General features: G+C 47.5%; 5 protein-coding genes across 6 annotated transcripts; 3 read left to right on the top strand and 2 right to left on the bottom strand.

Moving 5' to 3' along the window:
• Positions 1-775: 775 nt before the first annotated feature.
• BDBG_02761 (rhomboid family membrane protein) lies at positions 776-2,764 on the bottom strand (the record flags this gene model as incomplete). Its single annotated transcript, XM_031720942.1, has 4 exons — positions 2,040-2,764; positions 1,624-1,968; positions 956-1,572; positions 776-820 (listed from the first exon to the last, which is right to left on the bottom strand). Exons 1-4 carry the CDS (start codon positions 2,626-2,628, stop codon positions 776-778), a joined length of 1,596 nt encoding a protein of 531 aa, XP_031577292.1. The 5' UTR covers positions 2,629-2,764.
• A 401-nt stretch (positions 2,765-3,165) lies between these two features.
• BDBG_02762 lies at positions 3,166-5,979 on the bottom strand. Of its 2 annotated transcripts, XM_031720943.1 has the most exons (3): positions 5,520-5,979; positions 4,126-5,335; positions 3,166-4,017 (listed from the first exon to the last, which is right to left on the bottom strand). In XM_031720943.1, the coding sequence occupies exon 2, from the start codon at positions 4,858-4,860 to the stop codon at positions 4,243-4,245; it is 618 nt and encodes a 205-aa protein (XP_031577293.1). In that variant the 5' UTR covers positions 4,861-5,335; positions 5,520-5,979; the 3' UTR covers positions 3,166-4,017; positions 4,126-4,242. The 2 variants fall into 2 exon arrangements, with proteins under 2 accessions (XP_031577293.1, XP_002626585.1); XM_002626539.2 differs by having other exon boundaries at positions 4,138-5,979.
• A 3,210-nt stretch (positions 5,980-9,189) lies between these two features.
• Positions 9,190-10,530, top strand: BDBG_02765 (N,N-dimethylglycine oxidase; the record flags this gene model as incomplete). Its single annotated transcript, XM_002626542.1, has 1 exon — positions 9,190-10,530. The coding sequence occupies one exon, from the start codon at positions 9,190-9,192 to the stop codon at positions 10,528-10,530; it is 1,341 nt and encodes a 446-aa protein (XP_002626588.1).
• A 485-nt stretch (positions 10,531-11,015) lies between these two features.
• Positions 11,016-13,106, top strand: BDBG_02766 (uncharacterized protein; the record flags this gene model as incomplete). The annotated part of the gene is made up of 2 exons (XM_002626543.2): positions 11,016-11,975; positions 12,051-13,106. 2 exons carry the CDS (start codon positions 11,016-11,018, stop codon positions 13,104-13,106), a joined length of 2,016 nt encoding a protein of 671 aa, XP_002626589.1.
• Positions 13,107-14,143: 1,037 nt separating this feature from the next.
• BDBG_02767 (uncharacterized protein) lies at positions 14,144-15,647 on the top strand (the record flags this gene model as incomplete). The annotated part of the gene is made up of 2 exons (XM_002626544.2): positions 14,144-15,211; positions 15,345-15,647. The coding sequence occupies 2 exons, from the start codon at positions 14,144-14,146 to the stop codon at positions 15,645-15,647; spliced, it is 1,371 nt and encodes a 456-aa protein (XP_002626590.1).
• Positions 15,648-15,747: the final 100 nt, after the last annotated feature.

Genomic DNA, 15,747 nt, shown 5'->3' on the forward strand with positions numbered 1-15,747 from the left:
ACAGTATTGTTGTACTAAATATCCACTGTGTTCTAACCGGCAGCTTCAAGGGGGAAAAAAGTTAAGTTGTGAGATTGGTGAAGGATACACCAAAACCTACCCACAGAGCAAAGAGCAAGATACAACATAGAAGGGAAAAAAAAATACACCGCCAACCAACGTATTGGTATGTAGCCAAAATCGAAAAAAAAAGCACGTTCACTGAGAGATGCTTTGAAACAAGTCCCCGAATGAGTAACAAACGGGAAAAAAACCGCTAAAATGATTAATGTATATGACCCACTCAATCGTCCAAAGGGCCCTGTTCCTTCTTCCACCAAGTATGATGAAAATAATTGAGGTATCCATGTCTAACCTAGGAGATAATAAAACAGATAGCAAAGCAGGTACACAGAAATCTCAAGAGGGTTCCCTCAAGAGGACCACAAAAAAAAAGGGGGAGGGAGAAACAATGCAGCCATATACCATAGAAATAAAGCAAAAGATGGTATTAATCTATGTCGGGTAAAAGGGATAAAAGAAAGAAAAAAGAAAATCTTTAGCTATGTTACTGATGAAGTTTGGGGTGTGAGCGGGGACATGTCAGTCGTTAGAAAAAAAAAAAAAAAAAAAAAAAAAAGGGGGGGGGAGGACGATAATAGGGGAAGAAAAGACAAAGTTAATTGTGTAGGTGAGTGGTCGATGGCCGAGGGTCGAGAGCGGATGGTCGTAGAAACTGAAAATATATGGATTCCCACCACGCGGAAGAAACGAGATGCACGGGGTGATGGTTTATTTAAGCGATCTTACCAACATCGCACCAATTTCTGCCTTCAATGGGCTAAATGATTGGAGAGAGAGCAGAGGGGTTAGCGGTGCGCCATAACCAATAAATCAAATTCATCAAATTCATCATCTCCAGTTTTACCTAGCACAGGGCAGGGGAAAAGAATAAAAAAAAAATAAAAAAACTTACCAAACATGACAAATACCTACACCACCCACAGGTCGACCGATATTTATAAAAATTATCCAACAACAGTATAAACGCAATCACGATCCCCACCAGCGTCCCCGCCCGCACAACCCACCACAGCCACCAGAGCGGCTTCCTCCCCTGGAAGAATTTCACAGGCTGTTTCACCATGAGCCTCTTCGCTTTATCACCAGCTTCATCACCGGCTCCTAGCGCCCCGCTAGCGCTGACGGGGTCATAAGGGTCGAGGTGCGGAGTTACCGCACCGATGCGCTCGCGCAGTCTATCCGGAGACCGGAGTACGGATATGCCTAGCACCAAACCAACCAGGAAGCCGCCAATGTGCGAGAAATTGTCTAGACCGGGCAGGAGGCCGAGGACGAAGGATATGCCAATCGTAATGAGCATGACGACAAGTTCGGTCACGGGTTTCGGCCGCGTGCCCCAGGTATAGAGGAGGTCGAGAAAAGCGAGGGCGAAGATACCAAATAGGCAGCCTGAGGCGCCTGTGGATGCGATGCCGGCCGGCGCGAAGTTGGCGCCGAGGATGAAGCCGAAAATGCCGCTGGCGAAGTAAACGAGAGCGTAGCGCCACCAGCCGATCGTGCGCTCCATGTCTGCGCCGATGGTAAGTTGGGCCATCATGTTGAAGCCGATGTGGATCAGACCGGAGTGCAGGAAGATAGGGACAATGAAACGGAACCATTGGTTTGGTTCTGGTTTGTCCTCCAAGCTGCCTTGAGGTTTTGGGTCGGGGACTTTATGGGTCTCTTTGAAGCCGCAGAGGTCAGAGAGAGTGCATTGGTTTTCGGGTGCGTAGGGGTCCGAGGATATGGTGTTCGGGCAGGGGAATGGGACAAGGCCGTTTGTGGCGTTTTGGTTGTTTTGAATGCCTTCCTCATTCCGCATACAAGGAACGTATCGGGCTCCCATGTTTATCTGGATGTAGGGCGATGGGCCGATCATGGGGTTGAATTGGGGCCTGATCATGATTGGGGACCCTGTCAATTGGCCTAAAAGAATCATCAGCAACTAGGCCATCCAAAAGGGGAGGAAAAAAAATGAAATAAAACAAAAAGCCTACCATTCCGCACCAGCTCCGCAATAAACACAACCACCTGCACTAAGGTAACAAAATACGTAACGAAGGGTATCTTCTTCCTAAACCACCTCCTCCCTTTCCCTTTCCCTTCCCATCCCCTCGAATGTCTCGCTGTCGGGTTCGGATTTAGTGGCACGCGTTGGCTCTCTGAGGAAGGGGGGTATTGCGTATCTGCATCTATCCACTCTGGCCGTCCGCCAGTCGTCGCCTGCGCATTGGCTTTTAGAGGGATATCATCTGGGTAGTAATCAGTGCCATGCGGCCTTCCCGCCGTGCCCATGCCCCCACCGACAGCTCCACCACTTCCTCTTCCTCCTCCATAACTATGACTATCTGGGGAAGCGGGGTAGTCATGGTCTGGGCGGGGGTTATACTGACTGCCGTCGCGGTCATAAGGGCTTCCGTATGCGCCGTATGGCGAAGGGGTGCGAAGGGGAGGAGGGCTTTGGTTAGACCAGGCTGGTGGAGGAGACACTCTGTCGTCGGGGGGGTATGGATTTAAGGGTTGGTTTTGTTGTTGTTGTTGGGGGTAACCTGAGTTGTAAGGGTTGTAGAATTCGTTTGCCGCCATGTTTTCGGGCTTTTTCCCCCCTGTCTCCGGGGAAGAGGAGGTAGATGACTGGTGGTGATGGAGCGCTATATGTAGTAGTATTCAGGAGATGAAGATGCAAGAACGAATGTGATAATAGATAGAAGGACGGGATAAATGGTATTGATGAACGACGTAGCAGAAAGCAAAGTACTCTCTGTAGTGATGGTTTTGAAGGAAGCAGCAGCAGCAGGTTTCAAAGCCGGAGCTGTCGTTCGGAGGATGGTCTGCTAGTGGCTGATCAACGAGGGAGACCAGGGCCGGCGATTTTCTTTTTGGTTGGTGTTGAACTTTGTTGGTTGTTGTCTGTTGTTGGTAACTATTTAACACCGTTTCAGCCGCAGCCCAGGACACACACAACACCAACCAAGCAGCCAAGCCAATCGCCAGTCTGAAACACCCCGCGTTCAACTACGTAGAAGACAAAACAGGTCGGAGGGCATGAGGAATAACTTCTTCAGCAAACGGGCAGATATTACTTAGGTTGTTCTCCAGGAACAGAGTTTTGGGTTCCAAAAGTTGAGATGATGATGCTTGCTTGGCATTTATAAGCAGCCGTTAGACCGCGCTTGGGGCGGTGCAGACTCAGCCACAGTACTATGGATGACGGGTTTCAGATTTCCTCACTTCTTGTTCACCTCGCGATTCCAAACTCCGAGTTATTCAGGGCTTCAGACATACAGCGTACATGTTTCATAGTAAATGTGCAGTACAAATCAAGTTTTGCCAATCACTGCATACAAAATACGATCCCGAAATCGATGACGCACATACACATGCATCTGTCAAATCTGTCAATTCCTCCCTCCGCCTTCGGCGCACACAGAAGTATCCATATTCCGCGTCTGTTGTTTTCGATTAACATATTATAATTATCTAACGCCTAATACTTGCTCTGAATAACCTGGGCTGCCTGCCTGCCCTTACTTGCAGGAATCTAGGTCTGATGCGTTGGAAGAAAAAATCCCATAAAAACCATGCTGATATAATTGCCGCTAGGGTTACCCGCACTGGTCAAAATAATCCATCTTGAATGTATGTACAATGGGTTCTGCGATAGTCTCTTTCATCTCCAACAGGAACGCATTACTTATCGCGGTAGGCGGCGGGGATAAGAAGTTGGGTTTGCTCGCGCCATGACTGCTCCATCGAGACAGGCAAAATCCACTTGCGGGTCATTATTCAACCAACGTTTGAGTTATATGGATGTATCCTGATTCTCTTCAATCTAGAAAAACAAAACGCCGTCACAGAACTGGACGAAACCCAATTGCGCTTTTATTCTCTAAGAATGCAAAGACGACATGCGCGCATGAGTTTGGTGGTGACAAACGCGATGGCGGGCGAAACAAGGTTCAAAATATGCCAATCCTATATCAATCAAAGGATATAAAATCCTCTTGTCAGCAATACCTGCCTTTCGTTTAGGAATACATTATGCGTAGGCAAACTGCCTGAGTCATCATCATGGTCAAATACCTAGGAACGTACCAGAAGTCCAAGGAATGCGCTCGGGGCACCAAAAACCAGGAAATTAAAAGAGGGGAGGAGAGAAAAAGAATATGCCGTTAACAGCTGAGCAAAAGATAATTACGCTCAAGCATGCGGCAACGGTTGATTGGTAGCAGTTGGCGATATCGATATCGAGCCTCCAGAATTCCAAGGACCAGGACCAGGACCGGGGGCCGCACCCAAACCAGACCCAACGCCAGAGCCATTAACAAACTTCAGCTCTGCAGAAACCCTCTCCTTAACCCCGTCCATGCCGGCCCCGGTCAAAATCCAAGCCAGCCTGCTCAGCTTCTGATACAGCAGCGGGGGAAAGTATAAAAACAGCCCATAGACAAGCAGCGAGATAAACACGAGCAGGAAGGTATTCGCGACAAATTTCTCCCCGGGAGTCATGACATAGATGCCGTAGGTGACTTCATAGCGGTAGTAGGCGAGCTGGAGGCGGTTTGTAAGCCGTTTGAGGAGGCTGGGACTGTTGGGGTTGAGCGGGGCGGGGTTGTCTACGGGGGGTGCGTAGGGATAGGTGGAAGATATGGACATTGAGGATGAGGTTGAGGATAGTGGAGGGGATTGGGATATTATATGGGGTTTGATTAGGTGATTGAACTGGAGTACGGAGGGGTTATGAGATGTATGAGATGTGGTGAATTGTTTGGGGAGAGGAGAGGAGGTGGAGGTGAACTGCTGGGTTTTGGTCGCCATGATGGGATCTGTTATGAGGGCGCAGATAGAGGAAGGAGAAGTCCGCACAGTTAGGTTGAGACGATCAAGTGCTTCTTTCTGTCTTATTCTGTTGTGTTGTTGCGGTGAGGTAAATACTTAGGTAGCTGCCACCGCCCGGCACACGGATACCGCGGAGTTGCGTCTCCTGACACACACAGAGAGAAAGTTAAAGATGCGAGGAAAACGCCGGAGACGAGAGAGAGAGCGCTGCCAAGATGAAGTTGTTTTTGTAACAATTGGTAGGTGAATTCAAGAACTCCTGGAAAGGTAAAAAAAAAAAAAGAAGAAGAAGAAGAAGAAGGGAGACTCTTTTATAAAAATGCTTATTATGTCCTATCTCAGCAGAAAAATAGTATACCAGTTTCAGCAACTTGGCAACCCCAGATAGACAAAGGAAGACAATTATAATAACCTACTGAGAGAAAAGAAAAAGATAGCAAAATGGAAGGATGCCCTAGGAAACTCGAATCATAAATCCGTAAATACTTTAAGCACCAATCCCTGAGGAGAAGAAGGGGTAAAAAGAAAGAAAAGATAGAGAATCTGACAGAGGAAGAAAAGAAAAGAAAAAGAGGAAGAGGAAGAGGAAGAGGAACTAGGAACAAACGTGCCGAATCATCCAGAACAGTACTCCGTACCTCTCTATCCATCCTATCCCCATGATTCTTACGCTGTATGCTTTCCCATGCTTTCCCATTATTATTCAGCTGTTGCAGCCACGGATACCACGGAATCCGGCCAATCACTGCAAAAGCCGAAGATAAGGTTGACAATGATGGCAGGACGGGCAGGCGGGAACCGATCCTATGACGCCCCTCTCAAGCCTTCTCGGCAGGCGATTGGTAGAAATGGGGATAAAGAATGTGTTTCCCTCAGGCGCTTTTCCGAATCTTGGTAGCTCGACATAGGAGGTCCGAGGAGCCGCAGACGTGGCCCAATTGGACACGACACACAGGTGAAAAATAAAGAGGGGAAAAGAGACAAACAGCACAGACGGATCAAGCGGCAGAGAGTCTTGGTCATTTATTATTTATCAGCATAATATGATAACTAAACATAGGACTCCTCCCGGGTTCTTTTCCCGAATCTTTAACATGCTGGCGCAAAGGCTGAAGAGCAGAGATGGATGCAATGCATGGAACGTATTTTCGATTGCGCACCTAAGGCCCGTTCTGATTGGTCAGTGGGTGGCTTGGTGTGTTTTGTGGTGCTGGCTCCTGATTGGCTGTCAGTTTACCCAATTCCATACAACTTCTTTATAGATAGCTTTGTCTGATATTTCGAAGTTCAGTTTGTCAAAAAGATATTTATCCAATCCAACAACCGCCTTCCACCTCCCTCTAGGAGCCTCGGCCATCTTAACGGAAGAGTTAGGCGAGTATATACGCTGTATAGCCTTGTCGTAGGCTCAATTTAGAGTTAAGATAAGCTTCGGAAGACCCACAGCGCAAGCATACACTAGCCCAGACACAGAGGGTGCTTTTTTGATCCTTCCTTCACTGCAGACTCAAAGCAATAATGTGAAGAACGGAGGAAGGGGTAGATACAACCCAGTAGTACTGCGCGGGCCCTCTTAAGCGCCAAAGTCACGTGGCACAGTACATTTTCCGAACTAGCTGGTTCAACAGAGGAAGCCTACATCTATGGTAGCATACTACGTCTACAGTAACCATCATGGGGCCAGTGTCAGACGCGCAGAAGTTCAGTGCCCTGATGCTAGTACTGTTTGATCAGTATTGATGCTGCCAGCCTGACATGTTCTTCTTCTTTAACTTTATGCAAAATACAACAGCTTTTGAAAGTTGTCTATAAGGATGCAACAGATCAAAAAGTTGATTTTATAACATCATCAGCTCTTGAAAAGGCCATTCAGAACTCCACAAGGATTAACTCTCCAGATATCAGTGAATACCCCTGGCCCCCACCTGTTGATGACAGTTGGACTGATTGAGTGGATATAACAATTGATAACTTGATAAATGGAGTTAACATCTCAAGTGAGGAACAAGAGTAAGTCAAATCACACTATTTTGCTTGACTCTACTTATTCTCTTCATGTTTAGTAACTCTTTTACCAGATTTGTTGACTCATTGTTTTCCACACTAGGTCAAGGCTTGGTAGTTAATGATCACTGTTGTGTTCTTTGAACATCAACTCTTTCAACATCATTCAGATCACTGGACTTTTATGATCTGGGATCACTTGTCATCAGACTTGAAGAGTGGGAATTATCTTCTGCAGAGTGAAATTCTAGAGATAACTTCTATTTTATATCATCAGATGAATGAAATGTGTTGAGACTCCTGGAAACACCAGTACATGCAGCTGAAGTTGACATATCAACATGATCAATTAACAGTACAGCTTGCTTCCTCTTATCCCCTCTGTCTTCAGTGAACTTGTACAAAGTAGTGTCTCTTTTTAGTACTCTCTTTTTTACACTGCCATGCAAACACTGATATCCTGCTAGGCCACAATCATGACCTTTATAATTGAGACAACCTGCGACTCATCTGACCAAAATCCCACACTGACATGTACACTGAGGGGTTTCTATGATCTTAGCATGTCCTCCTACAACAAGTCTTCAGTTCATGAAATTGTGAAATGGATTCTTTGTTCACCAGGGCTAACTCAGGGCGTTCCCTTGAGACACAAGAAAGTGTGATGTTTTCATCATTTCCATGTTCGATGGGCTTATTTACTATGAGACTGGGGCATGCAACTGGTGATAATCAGGTTTTTTAATTTTCAACTACTGTTTTTATTATCTTCATACCTCTTGTGTTGTGAGCTGAGCATCTTTAATTCTCAAAATTTTTATTTATCTGACAATCTACATAATATAAAACTACCCCCAAACTGAATTACATCGCTTCCAAAAGATCCCTATAAGTTTTGAAAGTTGTTGAGAGGGAGTAGAATAAGGGCATGCGGGTGCTAAAAATGGATTGAAAAAGAGAATTGTGAGCCAAAAATGGTGAGAAACAAAAGGATCTCAATCCTTCAAAACTTGCCAGTTCGCGTGAATCCTTTGTTTTTTATCTTGGTTTGACGCGAGTCAAAACAATCCTTACCAAGGAAGGCTTCTTTTAGCCATTCAAGCACTTAATAAAGGTCAAATTTCAAGTGTACGATCTGTAGCAAAGGTGTATAATGTTCCTCAATCCACTCTTACCCATCGCATGAATGGTCGTACAGCACGCTTTGAGACTCCACCCTCAGTCTTACAGAGGAAGAATCTCTTATTCAATGGATCCTATCTATGGCTGAGCGAGGCCAGCCACCCCGGATTGCGACCGTACGAAATATGGCCAATTTACTTCTGTCTGAACGAGAAACAAAGTCTGAATCCAAGCCTCCCCCTCCTCCCTCAACAGTTGGTGTTAACTGGGTACAAAACTTTATTAATCGCCATGATGAGTTACAATCGAAGTTATGTGGGATACATCATACATGCATCGCAATAATAATAATGAATGATCTTGGACCTAACAAAATTTCCAAAGCAAAATATGCCAATAATTATTCTTTATACAGCCCCAACTACAGGGGCGCGGGCTATTTTCCTGCAGGCGTTGAACGAACACCTATTTATCCCGCAACGACAAAGCGGTTGGGATAGCGACCCTTCCACCTCTTATTTTTCAACATGCGCGAGTCGCAATAGATCTGGATTGAATCGTTCTAATCGACCCGATGGACTTCGAATCCAACCTTACAGATTGGCAAGTACACATGTACACGTCAACCTCTTGGACGATCCAAGACAACGGCTACTGATGTCATAGGGCGTGTTTGCTGCCCCTGTTCGAGCAGGAGCGAGCGAAATCAGCATCAACACACAGAGCGGAGCCGGCCTTTCTTGGGTCTGCGATTGCAGAGGAAAATAATGCTCTGGATCAAGACAAGACTATACTCTTTCCTGCATCCATGATGATGCAAACGCGATAAATGGCGTGTGATACCGAGGGCAACCGAGCGGAGGTGGTTTGAGCGATCTCCTATGTAGGGCGTCAAAAGCCTCGTGTTCAATGGATCTCTTCTCCCTCTAGCTTTCATTTACTGAGCACAAGGTGAGACGTCGAATTCTCCATGGCTGTTTGTTGACATTCCGCTCATATAAAAGTTGGTAGGCACCCACCCCCACACTCGCTCTGAGTGTACGTAGATACTTCCCGCTGTGGTCTCTCTCATCTATTCTTCATCGTGCATAATTCTCTCTGCAGGGACTACATACCATCCGCTACGTTATTGAAGATTCTTCATTTCCTCCCAATACCGAATCCTCAATTGAATCTTAAGCCATGCCTGCAACTCCGTTTTCCACCATCCAAAAGAACACCACCGAAAACTCCATCTTCATCGTAGGCGGGGGCATTGTCGGTTCATCTCTAGCATACTATCTCAGCAAATCTGCCACTGCCCAAAATGGGATTCCCAAGATCGTGGTTTTGGAGAAATCTCTCGGGTCCCTGTTAGGCTCAACCAACTACGCCCCAGGATTTGTGGGACAGTACAACGACTCTGCCATAGAAACCAAGTTGGCAATGGACAGTGTGCGGGAATACCTTACCGTCCCCAATGGGTTTGATGTCGTAGGGGGTATGGAGTTGGCAGCTACGGAACCTGGTGTGGGACGGTTAAAGCGACGGTGTGCCGATGCGTTAGCAGCGGGTTTACCATCTGAGATGATTACCGTGGAGAAAGCAGCAGCGCTGGCGCCTGATTTCGTCAAGACGGATACCACCAAGGCTGCGTTACATTTTGCCTCTGATGGGACTGCAAACCCGAAGATTATTACGGCATACTTTCGCCAAAAGGCCGCGGAAAACGGCGCTTTCTTTGTCCAAGCTGGTGTGACAGGTTTGGAAGTGGGAGATCATGGAGCGATCAAAACGATCTCAACATCTGAAGGACCCTTAAATGTCTGCTCTACGAGCCGCATCGTTCTCGCGACGGGAATATGGACGCGCTTTTTACTAAATGACGCCTCATCCGCGTCATCGTCTGGCAACCCTATAACTAAATCGCCCATTCCCATCACCCCCGTCGCGCATCCATACACTTTCACCCCTACCCGGGCACCCAGACAGGGCCCTCCTTATCCATTCGTCCGCTGGCCTGAACGAACGGTTTACGCGCGCGATCACGGCACAAACGACGGGATGGGCACTTACGACCACCCACCAATTCAAATCACCGACCCTTTCAACTCCGCGTTGGGCAGCTGGCCTAAAACGTTCGAAATTGCGCTTGCGGAGGGGGCCAGAACATGTCTGAAAAACGGCGAGCTGTTCCAGACGACGGATGGATGCACTGACGAGGAGATCGCTACGGAAAAGAAGAGGCCGTTCAATGGTATATTCTCGGTCACGCCGGACAATCTACCCTTGGCGGGGAAGGTGGGGGATGTGCAGAACCTGTGGCTCTGCGCTGCTGTGTGGGTATCTCATGCAGCTGGTGTTGCGTCGATTCTTGCGCGGGAAATTCTCCGGCGGTACGATGAGAGTGGTGAGGTTAGTGGCGATGACGAGGTTGTGCTCAAGGCTCTTGATCCGAATAGGTTTTTGGGTCGGGAGATGGAAGAATTGACGAGGATGGCATTGGGGAGATATAATGATATTTATAATAGTCAGCCATTGTGAGGAGATATGTCAATTGATTTCCTTCTTGCGGTATTTATGCAGTATTTTAGAGAGAGGAATATATATCTTTACCTTACTGAGTACAAAGAAATCGTGGCGTGATTGGTGCGGGGAAAGGACGATGGTCGATGCTCGGATCCATTGTTATTACGTCATCCCTTGTCCGACGTTGGGTTTCACTTTGTTAGCTAGTTAGTTACCTTGAATCAACCCAGGGATCAACCTCTAGAAATAACGAATTTTTTTTGAGATTTAGTACGTTTGATTATTTGACTTGGACATAGTTAATTGTATATTTATCAATCCTCTCCTCTATAGTACTCGCGCCCTCTCCATCCTTCAACTACCAGTTTTTTGTTAACTCCGTGGTTTAGTGGGGGTGGCCAAACTGACGCGTACATTTTATCTGTCCTAGGTTCCTGCATCGTACGGAGTACTGATGCGCGTATAGAAAGAACCTCTCACATCCCAGAGTTACCGCCATCATGGCAACTGATGAACGCGATGACCCTCTCGTCAAGGCTCTCCCTCCCGAAACAGACTACCTGACCTATCTCACAATTCTAGAATACCAATTGACGCCCGAACGCCTGCCGATCCTACACAATCTGCTCCAGGATGAGAAGCTGACGATAAATATAGGCTGGGACTTGGTCCAGTTGCTTCTTCCTATGATTCCGGCATCTCAGGAATGTCTACAAGATGTGGCTAGGCTGGGGAATCCGCGAGAGGTTATTTTGCGGGTTTCGAATTCATTGATGAAGTTGGAGCCCGTCGAAGAAGATGAGGAAGAAGCGAAGGACGAAATGGACGAAAAGAGAATCAGCAAAGCCATTGGGGAGGTTAATCTGGAGGAGAAACCCAGTGTGAACGACAATGAAGCTATAGACGATAAGTCAGGAGCTACACCCAAAGTCCCAGTGCACATCCTACAATTCAACTGCCTTCTTTCCATGCTCTCGGTCCTCCACTCCCGCATCCAAACAAAGTACCCCAGCCGTTTCGTTGCAACCTCCCTCCAAGCCGTGCTGGAAGCATACACTGCTTTCCCAACGGTGGAAACAACAGCGGCAGTGCTAGAATTCTTCAGAGACATAGCTGGCAAGAAGCGTCCGCGTCTACCGCCTCGGATTACAAGTGAATCATTGTTGCCGCAGACCACACAAGAGTCTGCGCCGGATCCTGAGGCTGAATCGCATCCTGGGACTGCAGCATCCGGGGAAGGTGTTATGGTAAAGAGACTTATGCAGTTTGGGCTTGTTGAGCTTTTGAAAACATATCTCTTGCATTGTATTAATGAGGCGCCTGCAGGCATGCAGTGGGCACTTCGATTACAGGAGAAATTGGATACGAAGAATCGGATGCACTCATCGTTAAGCTTAATTGAGGAGTTCGGAAGGGATGGACGATTGAAAGAGCGGGATATGACTGTTGGGAAGATTATCGTATGTTTTGTCCCACTCCCATTAGTTATATTCTTTGTTCGTTTCGCGGATTCATTTCTAATTTCTTGTGTCCAGGCACTATCGCGAGATTTTGACTTAGAAACAAAGGAACTGCTGGATATCATTTCGAAGCCTGGTGACCAGCAACCACTTCCTCTAGACTTTGAAGAGACTCCGAAACACCCGAACGATGTCCCCATTCAAAGACATGGCTGTCTACTGCTGCTGGCAGCTCGGTCTGCCGCCGATAAACTTCTCTCTTCCGGCCAGCCAGTAAAACCCATTCCTGTCTTCCCTGATCTTGCCGCCATATTTTTGAATTTCCTTGGAGAAAGCAAATCTCCATATTCAACCATGATGGAAGAACCCGAAGCCCTCGTCGATTCGCTCTTATCCCTAGCCGTGATTGCCAGTTGTAACCCAGTTTCAGCCCCTCAAAATGAAACTGAATTTAGCCAACTCATCATCCAGCTCACGGCCTGTGCCCGTGCACCTGGTTTCCGTAGTTTTAGCCGGATGGCCCGTGTTCCATCAACAATATTCCACAGCAATCCCGACCCAACTGCACGATTTAATCTCATCAACAAAATCCTCGAGAACGAAGATTTGCAGGATGCCCGAGAACCAGCAATAGGATGGCTAAAGGATGAACTCCTTCCAGCAGCCGCGCTAAATGCACCACCAGACCAGAAAGAAAACATCTTCACGGACCCCAACCATTTCGCCATCCTCTTCCAGCACATCTACAAACCCATCCCGGCCGACTGGCTGGCCCTCGGGACCGCCAAAACCAAAGACCTCATTAACACCTGGATGACATTTACTCAACATCTGCTCCCCTACTACCTCTCCATCCTAAACCTCTACTATTTCCTCACCCAGTCCCCAGCCCTCTTCGAGCGGTTACAAATACAAAAACTCCACCCTGCTTTCGAATCCAACTTCCTCGTTCCACTCATGACCTTCGCGAAGCATATATCGACAGACGCGGAGATCAAGGCACGGGTCGAGATGGAGGTTGGTGATGAGGCAGAACAGATGGGCCACGGAGCGGCTGAGTTGGTGTTACATATTATTGGGGAGATTGAGGAGGGTTCGGCAGGGCTGTTGGGTGGCCAGGGTGAAGGGTGAAAAGGGGAGTTGCGTTTGCTTTCAAAGATGCCAAGTAAGGGTGGAGTGGATGTATGCTTTTTGAAGATTCTGGTAAGAGCCGTTTTGGCCCGTTATTGATCTCTCCCAGAAGGGATCTGTTTTTCATGAATAAGTGTGCGTTGCGAGTACAGTTTTCATTTTGGTTCAGATATGAGATATGCGACAGGAGCTGGCTAACTGGAAACGAATGCGGTATGATATGATATTTTTGTGTCGAATTTATATTTTAGTTTTCTGTTCTAGCTATGTGTTAGTTATTTCCCCGTTAGGTAGAGAGAGTTTGTTATATTATTAGTTCGGTTTCGACAGATCGGTCATGTCTTCAGCTCGGCTTTTTCTATGGTTCCTCCGCGTCGTATTATTTAAACCCGGAGCCGAGCCGAGTAACTAGTTACGCTGGTGACCCCGACTTTCCGTTCCTCAGTCATCGCAGTCAACGCATCATACTCGGCATGCTCCGTGCTAGGTAGTTATCCAATACATTGTTGCGGGGTGATTTCCCTTTCGGGTTTCCCAGATGTTCAACTGCGAACCCAAATCTTGCACTGTTCAAACCTTGTATGTGACTGCCAATAAGACACAGCTCTTCGGCGGTTTGGTGACTCAAACATCCTTGGCAGGCTCGTAAAGCAGCCTTACCGAGAGTCCATCCCCAGTTACGGCATTGCATGACATGACGGCATAGTTAGAGTGTGGCAGTGAAAGTCGGTTCATTTTTCTCAAGAAACAAATTTCATGATAATCAACCACCATAGGGCATAGTGGTCATTCTGCTGTGTTTTGCTGTCGGACAACTATCGCCATTTGGATATATAATTTAGACCCTCAATCTCATCCCAGCGCAATCACTTTGTTCCTCGAGCTCCCCACACCACAGCGGCGCAACTTCAGTGTGCTGCAGTCGTCAATTCCTCAACTCAACCCATCACATTGATGCGATAACACCCCATTTCTTCCTCCCTCCCAGCGAAACCTTTACCCATCTCCCCCCCCCCCCAACAAAGCATATCAAAACCATGAAATCCAGTCGATCTCACAAAATCTCTACAGCAAAACACAGCTCTCTCACCTCCGTTACCGTACTCCCCACAAACAGCGCCACATATCACCCTGTCATCAGCCACTCCCACCTCTACGGCATCACCTTAGACAGCCTAAGCCCCGCAACAGCAATCCGACACACATTCATCAGACACTCGACTGTAAAATCTAATAAATCAACCACAGATCCAGGTAGTAGCAATATTAACGAAGGCAGCAGCCGTGGGGGCAGCGGCGGGAATGGCATGAGCACCATCTCGCAGAGCCATGTATCCCACTGCACCATCTCGGGCAGCAACATCGACTGCTGCAGCATGCGGAGGACCACCACGTCGAACGCAGAGTACGTTTCGGGTTCGCAAGTGCGCGGCTCAACAATACTAGGCACAGGGCGCATTTCTCAGAGCAAGCTGAAAAACGCGCAATTCCTGTGCACGTCGGACGATAACAGCAATAACAACAACGACAACGGCAACCATAATATTAATAATAATAATATTAATAATAATAATAATAGCACCATACCAAATCCCGTTACTAATACTACCAAAACCGAAGTCAACAAAGGCGACATCCGCGACTCCATCGTCGGCCCATTACCGTGCACGATTAGCCGGAGCAGACTCAACAACGTAAAAATCTCCCAGAGTACGGTTAAGGATGCGTGTTTGAATGATTGCGATATCGACGGATGCCGGATTGCGAAGGCGAAGTTTTCCGGGCTGTGGTTGAGGAATGGGATTTGGGAGGATGGGGAGCTGGTTGGGAAGGTGAATGAGGGGGAGGAGGTGATTGTCAAGGCGAGGAATTTTGCGGAGATTGAGGCGCGGGAGCGGGAGCAGGAGCGGGAGAGGGTTAGAGGGATCAAGGGGTTAGGGATAGGGGTGGGGATAGGGGTAATGACGGGGCCAGCCAGAGGTATTGAGGATCCTGTTTCTGCTTCCGTTGCTGCTGGTCGTTGTGCTCAGGGAGATAACGCGCTGCCCGAGATAATATCGGGTGAAGCTAGTGACAGTAGACGTCGTCTCCAAGACGACGATATGGTAAGTGAGGAAATCGGTAGTTCCCTTATCTCGCGAGCCCAATGCATATTCTATCCTACATCCCCTACATTTTACTCCTTTCACTGCCAAATTAGTTAGTTACTAAACCGACTACTTACTCCAAAAAACTAAGCTTGCCAACCCACCCCAAATACCACCGCCCCATTTCGACTCTCTTCTTCCTACAGCGGCAGCAGCAGCAGCAGCAGACGATGAGCAACGTAGCCCAGATCAACAAACGTCACCACCCCTTTCAAAGGATCAACCATATATCAGCACCGAAACTTACCCCAGCTCGCCGTCCACAGAGCGCTACTCAAGTGCCGCCGAAAGCTTACTCGACCCCGATGAGGACGGCGAGTTTACGCTACAAGATCTTCCCGATATTAGACGTTTAGGCATTGACGATGAGAAGCCTCCACCATATACACCATAAGACGCCCTGCGATTGAGGTTAATTCTGTTTTTTGATGCATTTTGGATTAAACACTTCCTATACCACCATGTACAAACTTTTACCGTTATTATTATTATCA

This window comes from Blastomyces gilchristii (assembly GCF_000003855.2).
Source record: "Blastomyces gilchristii SLH14081 genomic scaffold supercont1.4, whole genome shotgun sequence".
NCBI lineage: Eukaryota > Fungi > Ascomycota > Eurotiomycetes > Onygenales > Ajellomycetaceae > Blastomyces > Blastomyces gilchristii.